At 35.5% G+C, this 17,636-nt stretch overlaps 1 protein-coding gene across 2 annotated transcripts; it reads right to left on the minus strand.

Annotated features, from left to right (window-relative positions):
• Window positions 1-303: 303 nt before the first annotated feature.
• LOC125843614 (small glutamine-rich tetratricopeptide repeat-containing protein 2) lies at window positions 304-16,431 on the minus strand. 2 transcript variants are annotated; one of them, XM_049522762.1, is made up of 10 exons: window positions 16,287-16,431; window positions 13,201-13,418; window positions 12,138-12,171; window positions 9,079-9,215; window positions 6,113-6,179; window positions 4,325-4,424; window positions 3,603-3,766; window positions 1,468-1,514; window positions 1,320-1,370; window positions 304-874 (listed from the first exon to the last, which is right to left on the minus strand). In XM_049522762.1, the coding sequence occupies exons 1-10, from the start codon at window positions 16,357-16,359 to the stop codon at window positions 497-499; spliced, it is 1,269 nt and encodes a 422-aa protein (XP_049378719.1). In that variant the 5' UTR covers window positions 16,360-16,431; the 3' UTR covers window positions 304-496. The 2 variants fall into 2 exon arrangements, with proteins under 2 accessions (XP_049378719.1, XP_049378718.1); XM_049522761.1 differs by having other exon boundaries at window positions 13,162-13,418.
• Window positions 16,432-17,636: the final 1,205 nt, after the last annotated feature.

Genomic DNA, 17,636 nt, shown 5'->3' on the forward strand with positions numbered 1-17,636 from the left:
TCTGATTTTAACTTGACACGAAGTTTAAAAAAGTAAAGAAGATAATCTTGTGGTCTATATTCTTTTTGAAACAAACTAAAACGAAAGCAAGACAAACAAATTGAAACAGAGGGAGTCCGCCCCTTTACCTACCACTACCAGTAGGAAGTCCAGGATCCTCGTCTCCTTTTTCCTCAAAAGAAGTATTAGAGTAGTGCAAAACATAGGCCATACTTCCATTTTCCATTTAAACCAGCACAAAAATGACATTCTGAAACTTTTTGAAAACTATATTTTCTGTCAATATAATCCTCTATATGAGAATGCAAAAACAGAAGCATCAGCAAAGCACCTAAGATTACACTGCAAACCTGAGTTTTAGATCTTTAATGTACAAATCAAGTTGAGGGAAAGATGATCAATTCAAATGCAAGAGTGCAGTTAACCAAAAAAGCAACAAGTAAAAAGGACTGAGATGTTAATCAACTCGAGAATGAGGCTCACTAACATAAATGCCTCAATTTGGTGTTGACCTTCCATTCATGTTATCCTGAGGATTCTCAGGAGGTTGAGCTCCTGAAAACATCTCCATAACAGACCTTAAGGTTCCTGTCAATTCCTCGGGCATCTGTTCACCAAAACCGAGATTGACACTCCTGGTTATTCTTATAATGGGCTCATTGGTTGAATCAGCGTTGTTGCTTCTTTCTGGCCCGTTTGGACCATGCTGCCCTTGGAATGCATCTCTTGGCATGTTCATAAACATGTTCGTCAAATCAGGAAAGCCATTTCCATCAAATGACATTGATCCAAATGGTGGAGGCATGGCATGACTTCTAGGTGCCCCAGCAGGCTGGTGATTTGAGTCTTGTCCATGGCTTGAAGAGGTTGAGCTCTGCAAAATACCCAAGGAAAGAAAAATGGGATTTTTTGGCTAATGCTTACTATTGTTAATTAGATCGATGCTCACAAGTCACAATTGAGGATGGATAAATGGGCAAAGGGATTGAATTTTTAGATATGTGCAGCTGATTATATTACCACTTTGTCAGCTGACTAAACTACAGATACATGCTCCATTTTTTTTTACTTTTAAAAATAAACAAATTATTGGAATCTATTCTTTCTTTTAAACAGAAAGATTACAAGTGAGCATCAATACATTTTCATTGTCGTTTCTCACACGAAAAATGCAGCATTAGATGGTGCTACTGCAGACAGATTATTACAGGTACAGGCTATTGAGCTCAGCACATGATTTGGTTGTTAATTGCATACCTTGTAATTATCAACTTAATAATCTAGTAAAGTTCTTCTGTAATGCCACAATTGTCAGTTACCTGATCATTCCCCCTCCTTTGTTGCTCTTCTTTCAACTTTTGTTCTGCTACCTACAAGTTTAAAATACGAGTCATACTTGGGATAATACCGCAAACACCATTTTCCAGCTATTAACCTTAAAAACCACAATTAATAATAGGAACTAACCCGTATATTTTCCTTGACGGAATCATTATTAGAATCCAACTGCAATGCTTCATAAACAAGGCTTTATGTCAGAAATTGATTTCTTTTTGCGGATTAACTAGAGAAGAAAATCCAAATCTTTGTATCCTGGCACAGATTATCTAAATCCCTAACATAGTTGACACTGCAGAGATAAAGTGCAAACCCTTTTACACTTCACAAGACCAATGTATAGACAGATACATTACTAAGCACCATAATATAACACATAACAATTCACAGTTGTGGAAAGTTGAAGGGAGCCTTGGCGTAAGTGGTAAAGTTGTAGTCATGCGACCAAGAGGTCACAAGTTCAAGCTGTGGAAACAGCCTCTTGTAGAAATGCAGGGTAACGTTGCTTACAATAGACCCTTGGGGTCTGGCCCTTCCCCGGACCCGCGTATAGCGGAAGCTTAGTGTACCGGGCTGTCCTTTTATTTCAAATTCACTCCAAACTAATCCCTCATAGACATAGATATCAATCGATGCCCCCAGTTTGCATGTGCAAGGCGGGTTCCAGTGCAGATTCTGACTGAAATTCTACTTTAATCCATTTAGGAGTCGTTTGGTACAAACATTGATAACGCAAGGATTCGTAACGCATGGATTAATAATGCAGGGATTATTTTTTATCAAGTGTTTAGTTCATTGCTTCCCAATTAATCTTGTGTTTGATTTAAAACTCTACAAAAAAAAAATTCCTATTATACCCTTGTCTTATTATGAGATTGTTTATTTCATGTAATTGGGTCAAGGTAAATAAGTAGACAACCGCCGGATATTATTATTTTTTGTAGGATTTTCTATTTCATTTAACTAGTTAAGTTAAATACATGTATATAAAAAAATTGTTATTAATTTTGAGGTGTGATGTACCACTACAGAGATCCTTGATGGCATGGGTTATTTCTAACTTTTTGTTGGTCAAATATATCGTAAATTTAAGATAGATTTAAGACTGCTTAAATTGTTCAATACCTAAAGCTTATTAAAAAAACAAATAATTCAAGTGGTTAATCGACAAACTACATTGAATAAAAAAATGGAGAAAAAAATATTTGTGAAATCATCAAATTAAACTAAATGCATTTGGAGAATTAAAAAGAACATTTATAACCATTTCAATATGAATAAAAAGGAAATCAAATTACAGAAGAAATTTTGGAAAATGATAGGGAGATAGTTTAGTCATTTAGGGGACTTATCCAAGGATTGTTAAATCTTGGATTAATTATCCCTCCATTTACTAGGGATAAAATAAGACCATATATGGTGTATAACTAATTCATGCATTAAGTTAAATAAAGTAACCAAACAATGTATTAGATTGACTAAATTTTAATCCATGGACTATTCTACTATATACCGCCTACCAAACGGGTCCTTATTGGTTGGGGATGGAAGACTTCACTCACCATCTCTTGATGAAGGAAAAGGCAAGGAAGAAGAATGAAGGGAGGGTGAAGAGCATTAAATGCAGATAGTGGTTTCTCTCACTCATCTTTTCCATTCAATTCTTTAAATTGCTTCTATTTGATTTTGTTATTATGCTTTAGTGGGTACCCACAAGCATAATCATGACTGTAAAATGAACTTAAACTTTTCACTAACGAAGTAGGAGGATCCAACTGTCTTTTTGACATTTTAGCCAACGTTCCCTTTGCCTTATCAAGTACAGGACTTATATATAACCTAATAAAAAGTGAAATCGTGCAGACAGTTCAAATACCTAAGAAGCACGATTTAAGACATTTGCAGTAATGTTAGGCATTAGCTGAGGTTTGTGAATCATCCTTCAAATCTATGGCTTCATCTTAAACAATATGTCAGCATATTTACTATGTATCATGGGAAGAACTTCAAATAAAATCCCATGGAAAACTGATGAAACTAACTGAAACAAAATATAGAAAATGAGGAAACAGTTAATTTCATCAGTTAAAATATAGAACTAGAAACCACACCAGTAGCCACATACCAAAGATGTTGAAGCATAAAGATGGCCATTCTCAATAAATTCAAAAATATAATGTACTCCAAAATACCAAGAAGCTTTCAAAAATTCTAAAACAAAACCAACTGAATTATTAAAAAAGAGAAAAGATTCTTGATCCAACCTTTTGTGAATCCCTTATCTATGGCATCACGGTACTTCCCTTGAGCATAATAGACAAAACCCAATCTACTATAAGCCTTGCTATAATTGGGGTTGATTGCAATAGATTTTTGGCAGTCTTGAACTGCTGCTTCATATTGGTGGATCTGGGTTAAAGCAGCTGCCCTGATACATCACAACTTCATCTTAAAATAGGCCTTTGGAGATATTCACAATGAGAAAGATTCATCTAATTGCTTTTAGAATTTTCAGAAAAAATAGAAAAAACAGATACTCCTTCCGTGCCATGGTTTTTGATGGGCAATGTAGTTTAAGAATGAAAGAAAGACTATTGATACTTGTGGTCTAAAATAAGTCATAGATATTTGTGTGACTATAGATCATCTCATTAAGGGTAAAATGAAAAGTTTAAAGTTAAACTGTTACGTTTTCTAAGAAAAATTAAATATGACCTGGAGGCCAATTTTAAATATCAAATAAGCAACAAAACAATGTCTTTAAAATAAATAAACAAAAAAGGCCCAACAGGCAATGCAAAAATGCAAAACTAAATGACTGGCCCAAACAAAAATCACCAGATATGTTCTAAATATAGAAAGGTGTCATTTTTTTGGACTGACTAAAAAGAGAGGGTATCACATAAATTGGGACGGGACGGAGAAATAATATTTTTGCATGCAAAAACGATAATAAATTTCTTCCATCAATGTGATAATGACGCACCTGTTGCAATAGTAAACTGCATTATCTTCACAAAGTGCAATTGCAAAAGAATACAGCTCAATAGCATCAGGGTAAAGTTTTGACTGCATCGCTTTATTACCTATTACAAAATCACCAAAAGAAAAGAGAACTTTGAGTAAAATCTTTTTGAAAAAAAATGAACCATACCGTTGAAAGGAAATTAAACCTCTCCGCGAGAAGATGTCAACCTCAAGCACAAATTTTTGGGAATATTCAAGTAAGACCCCTCTTGAAAACATTACTCTTCCCAACAATTGTGGTAGCTCAAAGCTCAATCCTCTGTCCCGTAAAATTAGGATTCAGCTGCGTGTATGGAACATGGCTGAATTAAGGCCCGAGGGACGTTCAATTTACTGTGAAGTGTGAAGTGTGAAGTGTGAAGTGTGAACCAAGATTAGCTTAGCCTGAATTCAACTCAACGTGATTTGCACATTTCATCCTGTAGAAATATGAACTACTAATAATTTCACGTGTTATCGTGATTCAACTAGTTTGTTTTTCCTAAATATACTGGAAACTAGGCACGTCTTGGAATGAAATGGGTCCAAATAGGCAAAATGAATATTGAAGTTTGATCTTTTGATAACAGTGGTACTCTGACCAACTTGCACGCACATCAACTATTCCACTCTTTACCTTCATGACCAGTACAGATATGGGGTAGCACCATCCACCCCAGCTTAAGCAGATAAGAAGAGATCACCTAATTTCTCTTATTTTTTCTCTCTCTTGAGGTCTTTATTCCAACTTCATAGACCGCTAAGACCATCATCTTGTGTGAAATATTGACGATTCATATAGCCAAGTGTCCATTTTGAAGTTTGAACGTAAGGGCAGGGGACTATGGACATTTCAACTATCTTGTCAAGCTGAAAGTTGAATATGGAGGGAAAATCAAGTTTAGGAAGATTGCCCGCTGCAGCAGAATATACTAAGACAAACCTTTCGCCAGGTATCTGTTTAGCACTAGACAAGGATGCCTAAATTGAAGATTGTATAATTGGAAATGAAAAGAACATGAGGCTCAGGAGGCATTCCAAGACTGGCAAATGGAAATCATATCCTAGTTCTTTGGTTAGCTAGAAGAAGCTAACAAGTTATGGAATGAAACTGATTCTTCCACTTGGAGAGCAAGGAAGGACGGTACATTTTAGGTGAAATCTTGCTACGAGGTACTGATGGCTCTGCTAATGAAAGAAGAATATTGCCCTGGAATGCAATCTTAAACCCTGTTGAACACTTATTACATTGCAGCAAAAGAAACCTGCTTAACAATGAGAACTTACGAGTTATTACTAGTGTGAAGAAATAGTTGAAATGGAAAAAAACTACTGTTGGATTTCCCTGTTTGCTGGCAAAGCTGGAGTTTATTTCTAAATCTATTTGGTGTACCATGGATGATGCCAAACATTGTGAACAAGTAATAGAATGTTACAAAGGATAGAAAATAAGACAATGCAAACAATCTGGAATATAGTGCCTTCTTGCATGTACGAAGAGAAAGAAATAGACAACGTTCTGATGAGAAGAATGAGTTAGGGCTGTAATTCTATGCTTCTATGGTTACGATTCTAGAAGTCATACATCTTTATAATATTTATCTATTTTGCTGCAAATGCAAAAATTATTTGATACTCTCTTACATTTATTAACTCATTATATAGTTAATCGAGATATAGTTTACAATACTGGAAATCTCACCACTTTGCTGTTTCATCAATAAAATATCTTCACTTTTTGAGGAGAAAAAATGTAGTTATAATATACCTTGCGATTTTAAGATGTCAGCAAGGTTGTTTCGGTTGAACATTGCACATCCAGATTTTTGCATCTCCTAAAACCGTAAAAATAAAGGCGGTAGGAAAATATCAGAGGAACAATAACTGCAATAATTATAATGAATCATGACAAGCAACACTAGCCAGTGGATGTACACAAGCAGCTGTAACAGGCTCAGTGCCTGCGCCTATTTATAAGAAATAGATTAAAAAAACTAAATTAATCAACTGAAATATGGTTTGTTGAAAGAGAGAACAATCGGGCAAAAAAGCTAAAATGTGGGAGAATTTTGTGGAGAGACCAAGGTGGTTATTAGAATATCTTCTCCCTTCACTATTCTACTAGATTACTACTATATAGAAGTGGCTAGAAGCAGATAGCTATTCGTCGACATGCATGCTTCTAGCCGATGGTATTTTTGGAAATTCAGTACTTTCTCCGTTTTAATTTATGTGTCTTTTCTTTTTAGTTTGCTATATATTTGAAAATTACGTAAAAAATATTATAAATCACAACAATTAACAACTTAAAATAGGTAAAAAGACCATATAAATCACAAACTAATTTAGTTACATAAAGAGTTATAAATCACAATAATTAACTTAAAATATTTTTAAAAGCATTGAAGAATTTAGTTAACTGTCCAAATTCCATTTGTGCCACATAAATTAGGACAAAGGGAGTAACATATATTTGACACATGCTGGCATGGCTTATGTATCCTGGTTTAATCTACATTTTGGAGAGGAGTGATAGTACATATAGGAAGGGGGTGGAGAACTAAAGATGTCAGAATGCTTTGTGGTAGCGGATTGTGGAGGAATATAATGAAAGGATGGGTAGAATTTAGTGGCAATATATCATTTAGGATAGGCGATGGGAGAAGGGTTAGCTTTAGGGGACACAAGTGGTGTGGGCATAACTTCTTGAAAACTGAATTCCCTAGCATTTATAGGGTATCCTGTCAAAAGGAGCTGACAGTTCAGCAAATTTAGGGGATACAAGGTGATTCAGGAGGGATTTCCATGTTTGGGAGGTAACCGACTTTCAAAGATAGCTAGTTTTGCTTCATAAGCAGTGTATGCCAATAGATAACCTCTATACTTTGAGGTTGGTTTGGGGAATAGCATAGTGTTCTCTGTTAATTCTTTTTATAAAAAGCTCTTGTCACACAACAATCATGTTTTACCACGTAAATTATTTTTTTTTTCAATTCATTTTCCTTTCCCTTTTCTTTATTTTCTTCTTCTCCCAGTAAAGATTCACTAATAATAACAAAGCCATATGGACTTATACAGGAAGTATACCAAAAAAAGAGAGATCTACAAAATATGATTCTCTCCAAAAAAGACCTAGTCCTCTATACAAACATGAACTATATGAGTGCACCAAAAGAATATAAGGGATCGATGACTACTCCTCAACTAGGCAAAGTTCATTGCCACCCCTCAATAGCTCTCTTATTTCTCTCTTTCCAACTGATCCAATAAAAGACCAAGAGGAGTAACATTCCAAGTCTTGTGCCTTCTTCTCCTAGCTCAACTCTTCAACTGAACATTAACTCCTTCGCAGATTTCGGCATAGCCCAAGAAACACCAAAACCAACTAAAGATATCCCACCATCACATTGTGGCAATTCTGCAATGTGACAAAATATGATCCACATCCTCACTTGCCTCCTTACACAAGAAACACCACCTTATACAAACAACCTTTCTCTTCCTAAGATTCTCCGCCATCAGCAACCCCTCTAGTCGCCAACCACATGAAGAAGCACACCTTCCTCGGTACATTAGATATCCAGACCGATTCAAATGGGAAACTATCCTCCGCCCCAACCAGAAGCTTCTCATAGATGTAAAGTTATGGAACCTAGGCCTAACTCAACCCCAAAAGTCAGCTCATGAGGGGAGGTTTGTCCAAGTCCATATAAGGAGACCAATTTCCCATCCCTCTACCGATGTGGGACTTCTTAACACTCCCCGCACGCCCAGACCTCAACTGGAGCGTGAACACTTCTAAATGGGAGCCCAACATCGGTGAACAACAACTTGGAATGGGTCTGGCTCTGATACCATGTAAAGATATGGCACCTAGGCCTAACTCAACCCCAAAAGCTAGCTCATGAGGGGAGGCTTGTCCAAGTCCATATAAGGAGACCAATTTCCCATCCCTCTACCGATGTGGGACTTCTTAACAATAGAAAAACACATGATTTTTTACTTGAAATGCTCTTCTCATGTGCTGCTGGGAAGTGCAACACACTCTATGGCATGTAGGCGTAAAAAGGGGCTCTTAGTACCAGTTTATATGAGTTCAGAGGGGTACCCAGCATTGTTTAGGGTTGTACCAAAAAAAAAATAGACGACTACTTTGAGGGTATTTATGTATAGCTACTTCACAAAATTTACTTTCTTGGATAAAGAATTAAAAGTTATATTTAAGTGAAATACTTAGTGTGGAGATGAGGCCCAGGTCTTAGCCCCCTGGTGCATGAATTGATGAATCGTCTAAGCGAAGCAAATCACAACTTGTATTCTCTAGGGCATAAGTGCTCTCATGAGAGTCTTTAACAACAATGAATTCCCCCTTTTTAACATCGGTCTTTTTTTTCTGATCAAGCTTTTTTGTTTTCTTTCTTACATCATCACAGGGAAATTTTAACATCGGTCATAATGATGTCAAACAAAGGAAGTATGAGCCCTTCATATCTAGGAAGCATTTTGCATCACACGGTGAACAGAAAATACTTTGATGTCAATTCTTGAATAAAATATACCATTTATGAAGTATTGTTCACAGATTACACCACAAGGTTGAGAACAGAAAAAGGGAAAAAAAAACAGGTGTGAGATGAAATGCTGTGCTTCCTTAGCCAATTCCAACGTGTACAGAATACTCATGCATCACAGTTGTAGAACCGTGAAGAAAATAACTTATGTGTCAGTATATACCTCCAAAGCAGTATGGAATATCCTCGATGCTTTATCCAACTGAGCCTGATCGTCGTTTCCATCTGGCAAGCTTCTGAAATAGTGAGTTTTTTCAAGAGCATCAAAAAACTGCCCAAAGAGCTCATCTTTGGATATACCTGCAAAGAATGATAAACAACAAGAGTCGATTAGCATAAAGAAAGAGACTAGGGCAAACAGGAAAGAGGCAGTTCTACCAGCCACTGCCACAAACATATGTTGTGAGAGAAAAAAATATAGAAGGCAAAACAAGGTTTAAAAAATATGGATGACGTATTTAGTTCAACAAAGAAAATGGCACAAGAAAATGCATCTAAAAAAGTAACAGTAACAGAACAAAAGACTACAGGAAAAGCAAGTGACACGCACTTGCTGTTCTTTGCAACCATGTCAGCAACCTACATGTATGCCATTTGAACTAAAGGCCCCACTTCCACATTCAAAAGAGAGGTTGGAAAATAGCTAGACTTGTGTAGCCTAGAAGAATGATTTTGTTACATCTAATAATCAATAAACTAAACCTCAATCCCAACAAGCAGAGAATACTCTATACGAATCTACTATACATATTCCGCTTTAGTCTACCTATTTCATTTCAATACTAAAAAAATTGTTTGTATCGAAAATCAGGGATTCTCCAAACATAGCTAACCAGACATCTATCTGAACTAACTTCTCTAATTTTATTGAAGACATGGAATTAGTGGGCCTGGAGTTGTTAGGGGAAAAGATTACTTGGAAAAAAGGAGATAGACAAAATATTACTGCTTGGTTGGACAAATTCCTCATATCAGAAGAATGGGATGCCAGATTCAGGAACATCAGACAGTCTATTTTACAAAGGATGACTTCTGACCACTCTCCACTAATGATTCAATGTGGGGATTGGGAGACAACCAGCGCTCCTACTTCAAGTTTGAAAACAGGTGGCTGCATACAGAAGGGTTCAATGAGAGGGTTGGGCTCTTTCAATTTCAGTGGTAGCCCTGATTATATTTTGGTGGCTAAACTGAAAGCTCTGAAAGCTAAATTGAAGGAGTGGAGTAAGACAAGTCAGGGAAATCTACGTATTAAGAAACAAATGGTTCTTTCCCAGCTTGCTAAACTGGAGGAGATACAGGAACATAGAGCTCTACAGGAATAAGAGACAGCTTCTAGAATGGCTCTTACTATGGAGTTCGAAGATATAGCCAGCGCTTAGCAAGGAAGAGATTGTCAGGAGACAAAGATCCAGGGCAACCTGGCTACAACATGGGGACAGAAACACGTTAGGGGGTGTTTGGATTAGCTTTTTTTGAGTAGCTTATAAGCTAAAAGCCATAAGTTGGGAGTAGCCAACTTTTGGCCTTTAGCTTATTTTTAGACATTTTAAGCCTAAAAGAAAGTGCTTAAAAACACTTTTTGTCTTTCCCAAACACCTTCAATAAATGGAAAATTTATCCTTGACCTTATTTTCATGGTTCGCAATAATATACTGAATTACTATGAAACTATGTGAAAAATAAAAGAGGCAACTAGATTTAAGGTATTACTTCCTATGTCCCATTTTATATGGCACACTGATCTTATTAGTTTGTCCCAAAGAAAATATAATATTTAGAAATAATTTAATTTTAAACTTTCCATTTACTGTTAATGAGATGAGATAATATATAGCAACACAAATGTCTATGATGTATTGAGGCCACAATTTTCAAAATGTCTTTCTTTCCTTCTTAAAAAAAATTCAGTCAGACATCGTCACATAAATTGAGACCGGAAGAGTAATAAACTCATTGCCAATAGAAATGACTACAGTTTTTATTGGCAAAAAGTTTAGAAAAGAGTGTTACTATAAACACAACAAATAATCATTTGGTATAAACAAATTGAAACTAGGCAAAATATAGATGCAAAAAGTACACGAACCAATTTAAACTTAAGAATTGGATGCAAACATGTACATTTTTTTAAAAAAAATAGTTAGTAGTTCTTTAAATTAGTTCTCTAGTTTCTTGTTCCTGATCACTAACATTAAATTAGTTCTCTAGTTTCTTGTTCCTGATCACTAACAAGTTCATTAACAACGTTTTGTTAACAAAAGCTCTATTGCTTTGCCAACTATATTAATTGCCAAGTGTTGCCCTCTTAAAGACAGACCCATGGTGATGAAGTGTAGGTCTAAGTGGCTTGGTGCTTGCACAAAACAGCCATCTAAGCAAGGTGGTGCGTCTAAATTGGGCCTCACAAAACTTAAGAGTTTAAGTGTGCTTCAAGCGAGCATTTAATGACACTGAGTCCAGTGGTGAATCTAGGATTTGAAGGTCATGGGTGCTCACTTCCTTTAACATAGAGTTGCTTGCCAAGAAGGATTTCCTTCTAAAAGCTTACTAGTATTTTTATAGTTTAGTTAGTAAATGAAATACTAAAAATAGAGAAGTGGAAAAATAATAAATTGGAAAAAAAAGAGTAAGCAAATAGCAGTGAAAAAGGTATAAAAAGAAGAGTAAAATGTAAGAAAAAAATTTCAGTTTGCCCTTTTTTTCAATTAAAAAAAAGACTTTGGTTGTTACTAGGATTTGAACCCTCACACTCACGGGTATCAACGCAAACTTTAACTTCAGCTTGAGAACCAAAGCACCCATCAACCGTTTTTGTTAATGGGTGCTCACGAATACATTATATGAAATTTTCAATATTTTCTATATACATATCCAAAATTTCCGTCGGGGTCAATGGGTGCTCGAGCACCCGATACCGTATACGTGGATCCGCCCCTGACACTGACGATGACATGAAGATGACAGCACAAACATATAAACAAGAAATATTTAAAGTAAGATGGTTAAATGTGGTATACTAGTCAAAATAAGAATCTGAGGACAATATACAGATCCCTTCAATGAGAAACCTATAATTAGGAGCTAAGTTGTACAGACTCTTCACTTGATGCTGCACCCATGTCGGATTCTCCAAAAATTCACTACTTTTGGAGAATCCGACACGCACACATTGACATTTCTGAAGAGTCCGAGCAACATAAATTTGGAGTTTAGCCTTACCAAAAGTGTGAGCTTCTTTTGTCCTATCTTCGGCCTGATAAAAGAAATAGAATGTGTTAAGAGTTAAATGCTGCACAAAAAATGTCGAAAGTAAAAAGCAACCGCATACCAATAGTTCAATTAAATTGGTATGACGAAAAGGAGATTAACGGTAGCTAATGTTTGACCTAAATAAATTACAAAAATGACTGGCAACAGATATTGTTACGGTAAGTCCTCTTTCGTGGCTGTACTATCAAGCACACAGTACTCCAGATGTAAGCATTTGACAATCATTTCCATGCTAGATTGTACCAACCCCATCCTTAAAAAGAAAACTATTTCGAGCAAAGATTGTCTAGGGACAAAATTTCGCGTGAACTTTCATCAACAACATACCCAGTGACTTTTCATCCAGAATTTGAATTTATCCATAAAATTCTCTGGCATCAAGCACACAGTTTCTAACCAATAGAACTACTTTACATCATTGTTCAAACATATGACAGCAATGTAATGATACATTTATAAAGTGCCTATTTTTTAGGCTGTATTTTGATGCTTAAGTACCATGGTCAAGCACAAGTATAAGAGTTGAGACACCCCGAACACGATATCCACAGAGGACAATCTTATGGACCTCTTTATTTCAACAGAGAGATTTACTGATACGATTATTATTAGATGTAAAGGTGCATAGTAAACTTTACTACTTATTAGATGCCCAACTTAACGATCATGGTCATGCCCCAAATATCTCAATTTTTCCCAACCATGAAGGAAAACTATTATTGTGTTAACAGTAATGAAAATAAGAGAAAATGTGGATGTAGACAACACAATAGATTTAACCTCACAGGTTTATAGCTGATAGGCCACCATATAGAAAAGAGAAAGCAAACATGCTGATATAAGGAATAGAAACTGGACCTAAAATACATGAAATAAGGGGAAACTATCCAAAAGAATCAAGCTGAGAAGATTAACAGATGAAATTAAGGAAATAAAACATCAAAAAGAAGGGGGTAGGAATGAGAGGAGGAACCAGCAAATGTGATCCATCTGCATCTATAGCATCTACAACCTTTTGCCCTGAAGATGTACAAGGAGCATTTGACGAAGATACATCATGCCTAAGATCTACATTTATTTGGCTTTGGTCAACTGCTTCCCCTGAACTGAATATGTCCACTAATGAATCTGAACTTGAGGCATGAGATGAAGGATCAATCTTAAAAGCCTCTGATAGACATTGCTTAGCAACTTCAAGTCCTTCGTCATCAACTCCTGCAGCAGGTTCCACTATGAAACAAGAGAGACATTGTCAGTAAATGCAAAATTGATATACTAAGACTTGAGGAGACTTCCAAACTGACAGAACAAACACCAGAACAACAAACATGATTAAGAGAAACAAGAAAGCAACATGCGCCAAATAATATAATATTTAAATGCTTTATTAAGGCATTGAGGTTCCCAAATCCCAAATAGATTTAGTATTTCCCAATTCTGCTGCCCAGTCAAGCAGTCTAGTCTAACCTGCCAACTGAGTTTTGCTTCAATAAATGTATTTGGAATCCCTAAGGGCACGGCACACGTTAGTGCTCATCTAGTACTTCTGTATGGAACCCTCACCTATTAGAGCAAATAACTTGGTCTGGCACAAGAGTTCAAAGCCAAAACTGGTCTCTTGTTCCTAAAAGGCTAAAGCTAAGTTGTACGATCTCTCACTCTTACATCCTGACTTCATTTATTCTTTCCAAAACATTTTTTTATGTATAGAGTAATCTGGTTATCTTTCATAATAATAAGAGAAATTGATCCGGCAGAACTGTCTGAATGTTCAAAACAGGGCTACATACAAGTCAAACAGAGCAGCTTGGTGAGTCCAACCCCCAACCTCAAACTTGGAGGCACAAGGTGCTTTCCACTTGAGCTACCTCTCGTCCCTTTTCATTAATCTCTTCACAATAAATACTTGTCAAAATCACGAGGATTTCATTGGAAAAGAAGAATTAGCAACAGATACTACTACATCAAAAAGAAGGAAATAAAATGTCCAACTTTACGTTACACAAGCTGGACTAACAGAAACATCTTTTAACTCACATAAATGGTCCCAGATGTTTGAGCTAAGTTGTTACTTGTTACTTTGTTCTAAATATTCCAATTTTCTTGACTCCAGTCTCCACCCAATAGCATAAGATTGGTTTGGTGATAAACTGGTTCCTACATTCATTAGCAACCAAATTACGGCCATCACTCAAGCCTCCAGTGATTGTGTTAGGGCCATTTTATGGAAAAAGACCTATTGCTTTCCCCCACTACTCCACATTTCCAAGAATTCTTTCGTTTGACCTCCACCATCTATTCTTTCCAGCCCAAAACGATAACTATTTTGAAAAATGTTGTGGGATTTTGGAAACGTCATTGGGACGTCATTGGGAAGTGACGAGATGGTTTGTTGGTTTGTGAAGGGATTATAGAAGAGGAAAGAATATGAGGATGTGAACTGGTGCGAAAGAGGGCAGGTTGAATATGTGTACTGATGGATATTTTCTTTTAGGATCACATTCCAAATTTACAATATTCAACGTTTATTTATTTAGCTAAGGTCTCAAACTTGGATGATGGATCAATGCTACTTTGATCAGGATGGATCAATGTAATTAGTAAAAGGAGGCTTAAACAAGGCAGGGAAGTGCAGAGGATGTAGCGGTAGGGTAGGAGATAGGTATGGTGGTTGTAAATGCTAAAAGATAAAGGTCGGGGGAAGTGGGTGCCATGACCAAAGGCCGGATGAGGAAAACATGGTGGTATGGCTGATCAGATTTAGACTGCGGGATGAGAGGCGGCAGCCTGATGGTTGTGAAACATGACTAGTTTCTTTTTCACTTTAAGTTTCTCCTTATCCTTGCTTTTTCTATGATTCCCTCTAAGTTTGGTGTGTTCTTACAAATCACTTAGTAAGTAGCATGTTCATTTTTGGCTTATCCTTTTAGCCTACAATCTTGTTTTTCCCCACTTTTTAATCCTTGATGCTCAGATTCAACTAGACGTCAGGATGCAGAACCTATTGTTTATAAGAATCATTCAAGGGTGTGGCGTAGTGGTCAATGAAGTGGGTTGAACATCATGAGGTTTTGGGTTCATATCCCAACAAAGACAAAACACTAGATGATTTCTTCCTATTTGTTCTAACATTGGTGGACAAAGTACTTATGGCCGGTGTGAGGTGCCAGGTATCCCGTGGAATTAGTCAAGGTGCGCACAAGCTGGCCTAGACACCATGATTATCAAAAAAAAAAAAAAGGAATCACCTACAACACCAACTCCACGCCATAGGGATACAATCAAAATTGTAATTTAGCTAATAAACTGAGAATTGAAATGTGATATACTTGCCTAACAACTCTCCGTGCAGCGTTTTAAATGCTAAAGATAGGCAGCCGAAAGTTCCCATTTGCAGTTCTGTTCAATCCTTTGTAGGTTACTCATTCTCAAAAGTAAACAATGCCTTCTAACCATTGGTTCTAGAACCACATCAACTGCCATAGGCAAGACCCAAATGTTGCACCCATGTGTGTCCAACACCTAAATACTCCTACTCCTAATATACTTTTTGAAGAATAGCTTTCCTTGTGTCACTTCAAATTCTCATACTCAACTCCCTTTAAACCTACTGGGCATAAGAGATGGTAAGCAGGCCCAAAACCGACCAATTACCATATACGAGAAACTAATGCTTCACTGATGAGTTTCAGATCTAAACTGAATATGCTGAGAAGATCAACTTGTACCAATTAATACAAAAGTCTACCCTAAAGTAACTCTTACCGTATGAAGTTTTAGTTTCCCGTTCTAATCCTGATCTCCTAAAAGAAATAGAGATAATTAATCAGCACGTTGGATACATTTTGCAGTGCACTAGCATAATTAATCATCTCTGTCTTTACTGTAGTAAGCCGATAAATTGATTTCATTTTATAAAATAAACTGTTCATCGCTAATTTAGCTTAGCACTATGCGTGGGAATTCTGAATAGCACACTCTGTAAAGGCTCATTTCTGTTTAATCAGTACACAATTCTAATCTATAGACTGCGAAAAAATGTGTATGGATCCATCAGAGAGAAGAGAAATATATAGGTTGAGAATTGGCAGAACTTACCAGAATCAAGGAAGCGCAAGAAGGAGAGAACTATACGACGCGAGAGAGGAGAATCCGTCTTCAGCTTCGCCATTGACGGAGGTGACCAACGCGTGGCTTTTTATGAATCTGGTCCTCTTTATATGGCGAAATGCACAAATTATCCTCTTTTATTTACTCTAATTTAATTAAAGTGCACTAGTTTTAGGTCTAATTCGTTTATACAATATTTTATCATTCAGATTCACTCTCATAAGACCTTTTTTGACTAATTGACTAAACATTATCCATTTTATGAGATATTTTTCTAAATAGTAAATAGTGTTTTTTTTAAAAAAAAAAAAAAAAGATATTGAAAAAATAGTCAAATTTCAACTACACACTTATATTTTATAGAAATTTTATTACCTTCTTAAACTAATTTAAAACGTTATAAATAGCACCCTAAAAATAGACATTCACATTCTTAACATGCAGTGATAAACACGCGCTCAGGTATATATAATGATTTTTATATTTATAGTTCATTTTTTAATTTTTACTAGTGTAGTTCCGTGTGATGCGCGGTACATTTAGGGAAAAAATATTATTTATGTTTATTCATATTAATTTGTATTTCATGAATATTCATAAAAAGGATGGAAAGAAAAATCATTTTTATATTTAAAAATATCGTAAGATCTTGTGTTGTATACAATAAAATTCAGATTTTGTTGATGAATTCATATAATTTTCTCAATAAATGATTTTGTAAACTATTCATTAATTCTAGACTAAGATTTTCTTAACACCCATTTCTATCTAGAAGTAGAGATGATAATGGTATTCTAGTAGGCAGTTAGGATATTGGGTGCTATTTAGTATATTGTTTTTGCTTATTAGTAGTAAAAATACATTGGTTAAAAAATGAATTTTAAATTAAATTTTATCTTTTGTCATTGTAATATTTTTTTTAAAAAAATAATAATCTACTTCCGGGTACTAATAATTCGTATTCTTCTATATTTATAAAAGTGAAATGTTCTATTTTTTTAAGAAAAACTTTTTCTATTATTATTTTTGTTCCTTAATAGAAAAACTTTTTCTATTATTATTTTTGCTCCTTAATCATAGCACGTCATCTAATACTATAGTATTTCTATATAAATCATATTTTTTTAATTAATAACTTGCCAGTTGCCACGTGCCACTTGCGTATCTCAAATTCCAAAGAGAGCGTTTGTGTTTTAATTCTTTTAAAAAGTGTTTTCAATAAGTAAATTATATTTGACTAATTTTTTTTAGGAAGTGTTTTTGAATGTTAAAGTATAAAAAATGATAAATATCAAACACGTTTATTATTAAAATTATTATATAGAGAGAAAATATTTT

Source organism: Solanum stenotomum, chromosome 11 (genome assembly GCF_019186545.1).
Source record: "Solanum stenotomum isolate F172 chromosome 11, ASM1918654v1, whole genome shotgun sequence".
Lineage (NCBI taxonomy): Eukaryota > Viridiplantae > Streptophyta > Magnoliopsida > Solanales > Solanaceae > Solanum > Solanum stenotomum.

What these genes read in the sequence shown, in the direction of transcription:
- LOC125843614 (XM_049522761.1), bottom strand. Translation starts at nt 16,359, where the DNA reads ATGGCGAAGCTGAAGACGGATTCTCCTCTCTCGCGTCGTATAGTTCTC. An exon ending in TGACATCTTAAAATCGCAAG is followed by an intron (nt 4,425 to 6,112) that starts GTATATTATAAC and finishes ATTTTGTAATAG; the next exon opens with GTAATAAAGCGATGCAGTCA. An exon ending in CCGTCAAGGAAAATATACGG is followed by an intron (nt 1,371 to 1,467) that starts GTTAGTTCCTAT and finishes TTAAACTTGTAG; the next exon opens with GTAGCAGAACAAAAGTTGAA.